At 43.7% G+C, this 10528-nt stretch overlaps 1 protein-coding gene across 1 annotated transcript; it reads right to left on the bottom strand.

Moving 5' to 3' along the window:
- Positions 1–1465: 1465 nt before the first annotated feature.
- Positions 1466–6622, bottom strand: crlf2 (cytokine receptor like factor 2). Its single transcript, XM_084688165.1, has 6 exons — positions 6550–6622; positions 6218–6363; positions 5748–5907; positions 2474–2582; positions 2278–2356; positions 1466–1992 (listed from the first exon to the last, which is right to left on the bottom strand). Exons 1-6 carry the CDS (start codon positions 6620–6622, stop codon positions 1720–1722), a joined length of 840 nt encoding a protein of 279 aa, XP_084544291.1. The 3' UTR covers positions 1466–1719.
- Positions 6623–10528: the final 3906 nt, after the last annotated feature.

The raw sequence follows: 10528 nt of genomic DNA on the forward strand, positions 1-10528 counted from the left end.
GGCAGAAAGGAAGGCTGGAAGGAAGGAAGGCAGGAAGGAAGGAAGGAAGGAAGGAAGGAAGGAAGGAAGGAAGGAAGGAAAGAAGGAAGGAATGAAGGAAGGAAGAAAGGAAGGAAGGAAGAAAGAAACAAAGAAACAAAGGAAAGAAGAAGGAAGGAAGGAAGGAAGGAAGGAAGGAAGGAAGGAAGGAAGGAAGGAAGGAAGGAAGGAAGGAAGGAAGGAAGGAAGGAAGGAAGGAAGGAAGGAAGGAGGAAGCAGTTCACTACCTCTGTGCACATACACAGGAGTACAGTACACGCACACCCCACACCCCCTTAAACACACACTCATAGACCCTCTCATGCACACTCATAAACCCTTAAGAGAGTTGTTAAGGATGTAAAGATGTAACGGTTGGTCTGTTGATTCTGGTAATTATCATTAATAAGCAGCTTTTAAAGAAACATGACTGTGAGCCAAATTTAGAGAGCCTTCTTTATTAATCAGCCAGCTGTTTGTTGTAGCTTTTAGGGGAGGTACAGGAATAGAGGTACAGAAGGAAGGATACTGTAGCAGCTCATTCACAAGCGTAAGATGCAACGGTGTGTCTTACATGTTTTGTGATCACAGCACAGGTGTCAGATTGATCCAGTTCTCTCATAAAAAAAAGCCTAACACAGCAGTGCTATGAGCCACAAGATTGATTCGATAATAAAATAATACATTTTGGGAATATGGAGAGGGGCTTGTTCCCTTCTTTGTAATCACCATAACAACAGGTACATCAGCATACCGGACCCTCAGGTTGTAGTCTCCCTATCTTTGTATTCTCTCGACGAGAGAGACAGAGGGAGAGACGGAGACAGGGAGGTAGCCCCCCCCCCCAGGTTGGGGTCAGCGCTCGGGTGCAGCGGTCTGTTGCCCCCCTTCCCCCCACCAGCCCCAGCCCCAGGCAGCTCCTCCGGACTTCAAAGCCCCCCGCTCCCTCCATGAAGAGGTTGAGCGAGGAGAGGAGAGAAGGCAAGGTGGCTAGCCAAAGAAAAAACGAAGAGACGTTTATTTCCGGAGGCCGGGGGGAAAACATGCATTTGATGAGGGGATGAACACAGTGGGCATCAGCTATTAACATCATGGAATGTCCACAATATTCTTGTTCAAATAGTCTCCTGATCACACACAGGCCTGTTGTATCCTCACGTCGGAAACCCTGGATGTAGGGGCTAAATCCCGAACCACGGTATTCCAGAATCCAGGAATCCCTTCCCTGCAGGAATCATGAATGTGAGGAGCTGTACTCTCCAGTCCAGTCATCATGAAGCTGTACTGCACACTCCACAGGCTGCTCTGTAAACACTTAGATACTCAATAATTCCACTCATCCATCACGATTTGTTAGGATAACACAAGCACTCACCATGACGTCTTCAAGGTAATTTGTATGTTTATTATGCACAACATGCATATAAATCTTTTAGATAACCCTCGATAATAGCCCACTCCCCTCTCTGGCCCAGGCTGCTGTGGAGGAGGAGGAGGATAGCAGGCTCAAAGCAGGCTCTCTAAGTTTGGTCATCAGAGCTATACTCACACTCATACTGCCCTCCTGTGGTCAAAAGCAATATAACAACCACATTGACATCAACAGAGGAGGTGGTTGTCTTTTTGTGGTATCCAGGAATGTTAAACCAAAAAGAGAGAGTCAACATTTGGTGGCTAGCTCTTATATAACGCTTATTCATGTCACTCAACCATGTTAAGACGAGCGTTATGTTTATCCCAAAGACACAAACTGCAGTAGGCCCCGTTGGCTGCCAGGCTTGGGTAGATTTGTAGTCCTGCATCGGATGGGCACAATCTGTTCCCCTCCTCCTCCTCCTCCTCCTTCTCCTTCTCTGCCTTTTCTCCCTCTTCCTTCTCCTTCTCCGCTTCTTCCTCTCCTGTGTTTTGGATGCTGACGATCTCGACGTCGACCGTCTCACAGTCCACACCAGGCTCAGAGAAACCACCTTGCCACTGTGGAGACATCATCATCACCACCATCATCATTATCACCATCACCATCATCATCATCACCATCCCCGTTATCACCATCACCATCCCCGTTATCACCATGATCATCACCATCGTCGTTATCTTCCTTCTCCCCTTCATTATCATCACCATCATGATTACAGTAAACACATAGCCCGTTGATCTAACCATTACACACATTACACACAGGTCTAGCCTGGACTGACCACTGTCCCATGCAAACACAGCCTAGCTGCAACGCAGCATTCATGTTGATGAGGGATTTACCTGTGAAGGATTGATGGTGAGGAGGCTGCCACATGCATGTTTAGGGCTAGGGATGTGAGGCAGGAAGATGACCCTGATCCTGGAGGACAGAAGACAGAGCCCATCACCATCTGCTCTTCTGCTACTCAGCAGCAGTTAGGGTGGATTATTGTAATAGCTACAAGAGTGTAATAGTGGTGACAGAACACACACTTGCCGTGTCTGAGAGAAGATGCAGACCAACAGAAAACAGAGAGACAGAGGGATAATGGTGCCAATGTAGGTGCTGGTGGTGATCGGTGACTCGGCCTCCACATCACAGGAAACTGCAGGAATAAACACACTTCTCTTAGCCACATGGAGCATGTACAACAGGACTAAATTTATTAAGAGGGAGGGAGAAACAGTGACAGAGAGAGAGAGAGAGAGAGAGAGAGAGAGAGAGAGAGAGAGAGAGAGAGAGAGAGAGAGAGAGAGAGAGAGAGAGAGAGAGAGAGAGAGAGAGAGAGAGAGAGAGAGAGAGAGAGAGAGAGAGAGAGAAAGAGAAAGAGAAAGAGAAAGAGAAAGAGAAAGAGAGAGAAATAAATACTATTTCCAAAGCTATTCATTAATCTTGTTCATTACTTTGCAAAAATGTTCACTCATTCCTGCCAATAAGGAATAAGTGAGTTGAATTGAACTGAATTGAGAGCTGATTGGTTCATAAACAGTCATGATTGTTTGATTCGTTTTTGCTTTTCAATTAACTATTGACCCCTGACTTAACATGCCTGTATATTGTAAATTACTTATGTACTTATTTTAAATAGCTAAACAGTGATTTTGGTTTTCAATTACCTCTAAATATGTCATTTTTATGTTTGAAAAAGATTGCAATAGAATTGAATCAAATTGAGATCAAATTGAATTGAAAACTGGAGAGCCAGACAACTAGGATGAATTTGCAACATCAATACTATAAAGGGAATACGAATATGTTTGGAAATTTGAAAACCATTGAGTAAAACCCTTTAAAGAAATGTAAAAGAAAATACTGTTAAATCACCACAAATTCCACCCAAAAATACATTTTTCAAAATTAACGATAAAAAACTTGTTCCAACTGGTTCCAAAGGGTCTTTGCCCTTTGGAACCACCAATAACTGCAGTATATTGTTGAATAACATACAGGTCCACACATAAGCCTGTGGTGCTGTTAGACGAAAAAAAAAAAGAATTATTATTATTTTATACATGTAGCAAATTTTGAACAGCTACACTGATAATCTTGACTACTGTATTCAGTTATGTGGGTTATGTATCTGACATCTAAAACTTGGGAACAAAAACAAACAAAGGTTAGGGGCAGACAAACCTGAGCTGTTCTAAAAACTCTCTTGCAATTCACGTTCAAAAACTACAATGTCCTCAGAAAGAGACAAAATGCACTTAAACAAAACTGTCGATCAAGTTTACATCAAATGTGAGGGGAAGAACTTATTTTTTGCTCATAGACATTCACAAACTAACTTTTTCCCCAAGTTTGAATACTGGTCAATATTTATCTCTAATAATAACAGGAATCTGTGTGTGTGTACAAATTAGAATGGGTTTAGTTTCCCAAGCTCATCTTAAGAACCGAGAACTCTGCAAAGTTCATATTTTGCATACATCCTCTTTATAATCCAACAGAGTGCAGTGCTGCGATTGACGTTGTTTGGAGTAGCATTTTGACATCAAATAAAGAAAATAAATACTTTCAGTTTGGCCTGCTCTCTTTGCGTCCCAGCCCCTTCACTCTGATTGTTCCTCTGGTCTGGAGCGAGTTTGCTACGAATATCTCGAGAACCGTTTTATAATCCAAAGCAGTGCGTACTGGGAACTCTTATGAAACTAAGGAAAATAGGGAAATTCTGTTTCGTTATTTAAAAGCAAATTAGCTTTTACAACAGCTGCTTTCAAAGGGGCTGGCTAGTTAACAGAATTACAATATTAAGTGGATATACTTAGAGTATAGATCAGTGAATTTAGTTACATAAATGAATGTCTTCTGTTATGGACTGAATGTTTAGATGTTTGTAGAAGTAAGACAATTTAACAAAGAACCAATATTGTTCATTTTGATCAACTTAACATAAGCAATCTATGATATTGGAAAGAGCAGACAAACAAAGGCTACATAATCATTTGCATGAATGTAGGCTACCACAGCATTGTTAATTTGACTAGAATAGATGTGGAGGTTGTACAAGTACTTCAGAAATGACAGAGAATTTCAATTGTGCTCTGAGAAATATAGGTACCAAAACCACAGAGAATAAATGTCATCACTTGTTGTATCACGGACACTGGCATCTATCTATAATTCCAGAAATTGGTGTGTCACCGACATCACTGCGGGTGCTGTGCCCTATCTATAATTCTAGGAATCTGTGTGTGTGTGTGTGTGCCACCAATTTTATCACAGCCCCTATACAATAGTAATAATTAATTGCCAAACACCAGTGATTTATCAGAAGCACAAGGTCGAAAAGTAAAGTATTATTCTTTGCAAAGAACATTGTGTGTCCTCTGAACATACTTTCTAAACATAAGAGAGACCACCTTAGCGCTTAGAATTACAACAATCATTCTGTCTGATATAGGCCCTGAGGATTAATCAAAAAATGGCTAAGTACATGAATCTGAAATGGTACCCCCCCTGAAATGGTACCCCCCAAAATCACCATGCCAGGCAAATAGATTAACGTTTTTGGGAAGAATACACACACATAAACACTCAGTACAAAAATATGTCCATGAAAGATCTCAAGTACAAATCTACAAGAACGTCCTCAGCCATGAAACATCAAATTGATGTCAGTAAACCGATCAGTATTGTTTAGCCTGTGTTCTGCACCTCTCTTTCACCAACCGTCTCTGGAGGATGGGATCCCTCACTGAATTGCTCTTCCCAAGGTTAATTTTTTCTCCTCTAGTGAGCTTTTCTGGGAGTTTTTCCTTGTCTTCCCTGAGGGTTTAGGTTGGTTGAGGGGCAGTTCTATGGGCATTTCCTTTGTATTCAACATTAATCACATAGATACAGTAATATTGTGTAGCATATAGATTATTCTGCCTCAATTACCCCATGTTAATGTAATAATGATCACAGATTAGTATGTCCCAGTTTTAAATAACCTAGGTCATTTATTTGTTACTATTTCTGGTCATGACAATAAAGCAACACAGCAACATTAAATTGTAAAAGTTGAGAGCAAGAGAAAAGAGAAAAGGGACAACAATAAAGGTAAAGGTAAAGAGAGAGAGAGAGAGAGAGAGAGGGAGAGGGAGAGGGAGAGGGAGAGGGAGAGAGAGAGAGAGAGAGAGAGAGAGAGAGAGAGAGAGAGACAGAGAGAGAGAGAGAGACAGAGAGACAGAGAGAGAGAGAGAGAGAGAGAGAGAGAGAGAGAGAGAGAGAGAGAGAGAGAGTGGGAGTGAGAAAGAAAGACTGAAGTCAGAAAGTATTACACCACCTGTGTGGGCCTCTGGTCCCCAGTAGACAGGCGGTGTCCATGCACTCCACTGGTGAGGGGGAGGACACATATTGATGTGCTTCATTCTAACCCTGAACGTGTAGCTCCTCCTCCTGGATGGAGACTCCAGTAGGAAGGACCTGTTTCGCAAGGTCACCGTCTGGTAACAAAGCGGCAAGCACACACGTGAGAAGACCCAAGAACACTCAACTGGTTCTCTCTTTGTCTGGCCCCCCATCTCCTCATATCTGCCTTGGAAACAGGCAGTACATTCACAAGGATTTCCCATTTGTCAAAAGCTGGAGGAGAAGCCAACCGTGGTCAAGGTGGGTTGAACCACCTCGATCCTGGACAATGGAACCAGAACAGATCGGAGATTTTTACACAAAACGTTGATACCAACACAGAAATTTTACAAACAGATTCTCTATGAAGGCCCTCAGGACACCACCCGGTCTCCATGTCCGTACCTGCCAGTCTGTGTGACAGCTTGTGTTGTGCTGGAGTTGGCTCTCATAGCAGCGTGGCTCTCGGTCAGGTCTGGGGTACTGCCAGGACACTTGGAGACCCTTGCTGGAGCCGGAAACAGTCAGCCTGATGTTGTCAGGGTTTATGGCTGAAGGATAGACGTGGGAACAATGACATACTTTGATGCATCATGAAAACTCACAGCTGGCAGAATCATAGGGAAGAGAGATTAGGATCTTAAACTGCACTGTGGCTAATGCCACCAGCCATCATGATATGACATGAATCACTCTGGAGGAAAAACCTGATAGGAACAAAGAAAGGTAACCCTTACCTGGGGGCATGGTGTCACCAGTCTGAGGAAAGCTGCAGACCAGCAGGAGAGACAGGAGCACACTGGCACACATGATGGGCTAACCCCCTCTACTTGACTTCTTTCTCTCTTCTTTTCTTTCTGTCCGGCTCGCTTCTCTGCGTAGTGCTTCTTTCCTTTTTTCTTGAATCTGACTCCCTCTCTTTCTCTCTCGCTCTGTCTCTCTTTCTCCCGCTCTTTCTTTCTCTCTTTCCCTCTTACATACACACAAAAATAGGCAAAAACCCTGAAGCCTTTGCCCTCAGACACAGGTCTCTTTCTGTCGTTCTCAATAATGACAGCCTTCTCATGTTCGATTTCTTGACCCCTGGTTCCACAACACAAAGAGACACAAACACTGCCTGAGATATTACAACTCACTGCTAGTCTAATCACGGTCTACGACTACTGCTTGAGTCACCTCAAAACTTTCTGGCAAATATGACAGCTCAACACCCAACCCACTGCCACCTCCCTGCTATCCTGCCAACCTAGACCGTCCCACTGTCTCTCTGTCTCTCTCTCATTCTGTCTGTCTGTTTGTTGGTATGTCTGTCTTTCATTTGGTCTGTGTGTGTGTATGTATTAAGTGATCATGTGGTTGGGTCAAACTCGACTGATAGGCCCAGGTCTCACAGTGCGTAAGTGAGAAATGTCCTCCAATTAACAAGCGCCGATGCTGGAGATTGCTGTCAAACTCAGACTGTTCAGATAACCCTGCTGTGTTTCTCCTTTATCACAAACCGGCGTGTGAGAGAGGATGTTCGCAGGCTGATTCTGTGATTTCTATCTAGACAAACATACTGACAAAGTTCTAGCCTTTACTGTGAAATGAAAAACAGAAGATATTGCTCACATAGGGTCACATCATGTCATCAAAGTTAAGGTGGCTGACAGCATAAAGAATCTGTTCTCTATCTTTGCCAGGACTATTTAGATGTACATGAGTTAAGAGGGAGAATGTTCTTTTGAAAAACATACATTGTGTCACAGCAGCGGCTAGATTGAACATGCAACCATGGAACTACAAAGTTTTTCCAGCAGCCTACACAAAAAAATGGTCATTGTCAATGTTAGATAAAATCACAATTGCCTTGGTGGGAGAGGCCCAGGTGGGTGACAGAAGGACAGATGGCTCTGATCTGTAATAGGTCATAAAACTCCACCAATTGCTGCTATGGTGGTATGCAGATGATGGTGAAAGCTGTGTGAATCTGTTCCACTGTAGCGGATGAGACAAAAACCACTATCTGATGTTACTGCAAGAACACCCACTCCCTGCACTCTCTGATAAACGTACCTTTTCAGACTATTGAAATGTTGTGTATCTTATCCAACTATTGACCATCCTTCACTTTCTGGATCATAAGCCATCATGTCTACTTGTGGACTGCTAATCATGGTCAAGTTCCTTGCTGACAGGGTAACTGTGGGGAACTGTGGTAGAGCTGTGCTACAGACCTGCGACTGTGGAGTTCCATCAGTCTGGTTGACGGTACAGACTCCCCTGCTTTTCCTGGTCAACTGTCTCCCCAAATTCCCCCAATCATGTTCCACGGGTCTCCTGGTCACCTGGCATTCCTAGTCTTCTGACTCCCCAGACACAACTGGTCCCCGAACTCCCCTGGTCTCCTGACACCGTCTGGGCTGGGGGTTCCGCAGGGAGCAGGAAGGTTGGAGGGCAGGTCAGTAGGAACCACAAGTAGGGAGGCAGAAGAAGAATAGAAATCAAAAATCCAGAGAAGTCTTTGAATGGGGTGGAATTTCCCCCTATCCTCCACGGGCCCTCTGGGAGAGGCGGGGAGCCTGTGGAGAGAGCCAGGTAAGATGGGGCCTGTCAAAAACAAAGCTCCAAACTCACATGATATGTTTAGCTAAAAGGGGGAGTGAGAAACGAATCAAAGCTTGGCAGGATCAAAGACGAGCTACAATAAAGTCGAGGCGGTTGCCATGGGACCAGCAGGAGATGCATATCATTTATCAGTTGTTCGCGGGCTGTGTCTGATGTGCGGGAATTGATTGCTATTGTTTGGAGGAGTCTTGTGGACCTGGAGGAGGAAGGGGGGTCAGTGTCTCACAGCGGGCAGCCAATCTCCGCTCATTAGAGGGAAACAGCAGCGCCGAGTGATCCGGGCCAAAGGACTACTCCAGAGAACCCCCCTCCCTCCCCCATCTGTCCCACCTGCCCCCCCCCCCACCCCCCCTCCATTCATGAGAACAACAACAACAAAACTGCTCTGTCACCTCTGTAAACATCCAATCAACAGAAAAGTGGAGAGGTTAAATATGTACCTATGTACTTTTGTTACTTTGGTCCCTGGATTGTTTGAAGTTTGAAGCAGAGACACTTGGAGAGTAGACAACTGTAATGGGCTAACGTAGCTACACATGTCAAACAGGAGGGGAGAACTCGTTCTTTGCTCGACAGTATGGGATATGACTGATCATCAAGATACGGCAGACAAGGGCGTCACAACAGCTTCTTATAGGCATCATGGTTTATGAGATTGTGTTAACCACCAGATAACCACAGTTTCCTCCTACCTGCGAACTTACGCATCCGGAAAAGGCATTAGTTAACATCAACTTAAAGTTGGTAAATGCCTGTCTCTGGGTATATTGTTAATAAGAACACTGTTGAGAAAAAAAAACATTAATGAATAGACAAAATGACTTTATATTGCGAAATTAACATACAATTAATGTTAATTACAGATTTAAATTTTAGTTGACAGCGATCAGTGTTCCAGACAATGAGGGACTCAACTGAAGGACCTATCTGAGGAGATAATAACACAGGTGCACTCCTGCACCCCAAAAACATATTTGGTTGATTGACATGACAGTGAGCATGTCACTATTGTTTGGTGGAGTGTGTGTGTGTGTGTGTGTGTGTGTCTTTCCACTGCTCTCTCACACTGCACCCGTGAGAGATCCCTAAAATAACAACAAAGGGCCTTGGTGGGTCTGATGAAAGGCCTGTCACCACGGAAACAGTCGGAGAGTCCCCTCCCCTTCTGCCGTGCCGCCTGACTGACACCAGAAACATCTTCAGGGAGCAGGAAACAGAGGAAATCTCTCATTATGACCACAAGCTGATTTTTCCATACATGACTGAACTCAAGTAAAAACACGAACATGAGATTACTATTTCATTTTTGTTCTTTTTTTACTCTTACACGTAGAAGACACTAGCTCTGTCCTCTGGCAAATGTAATATCCAGATAATACATTTAAAAAATATATTAAAAGATAGATATTCTCTACGGAGGTGGAAACTCGGTTTCTCTCTTGATTTCATCGTTGTTATTGTTGTGTTGTGTGAGACTGAGGTGTTGCTGGCTGCTGAGACTCCTACATCTGTCAGCTGCTTCTTTGCTGGACGGCCAGCTCAGTGGTCAGGTTAGGGCCTAACACAGTCACCTGCCTGACTGCTGCTGCTCTCTTCTCACTCCATTCTCCTCCCTCCACCCCCCTAGCCATCCTCCTCCTTTTGACTGGCCTGCAAGATAGCAACAGGACTACAAACAGTAGAGACAACAGAGAGGCCTCCATTGTTATTTCAAACTGGTAGAAGCCCCGAGGATATGTTTTCTTCTGTCTTGAAACAAATCAATGAAACTCTATCCACTTTGAACAACTGCACATTTGCTCAATTCAAATCTAGGCTGAGTTGCGAGTGTTCATCTGACGTATTCTCTTTGTGGGCTGGAGGACCAAGAGTTGGAGGTCTGATAAACAAAGAAAAAAAACTCTCCCTTTGAAATGGGAACTTATCTGAGAGTTCATATTTTGTCGAATTTTGATGGAGAACAAATGTACTGAAACACAATCTTCTGCATTCCTCAAAGTAAAGCAACACTGTATAATATTGTAGCAACACAAGATTATCATCTTGACAAACAAGGAAGGATAGATGGCTTTTGCGCCACACTTTTGAAATAATTTAACATTTCACTTT

Source organism: Hypomesus nipponensis, chromosome 23 (genome assembly GCF_054491055.1).
Source record: "Hypomesus nipponensis isolate SF chromosome 23, ASM5449105v1, whole genome shotgun sequence".
NCBI classification, from domain to species: Eukaryota; Metazoa; Chordata; class Actinopteri; order Osmeriformes; family Osmeridae; genus Hypomesus; species Hypomesus nipponensis.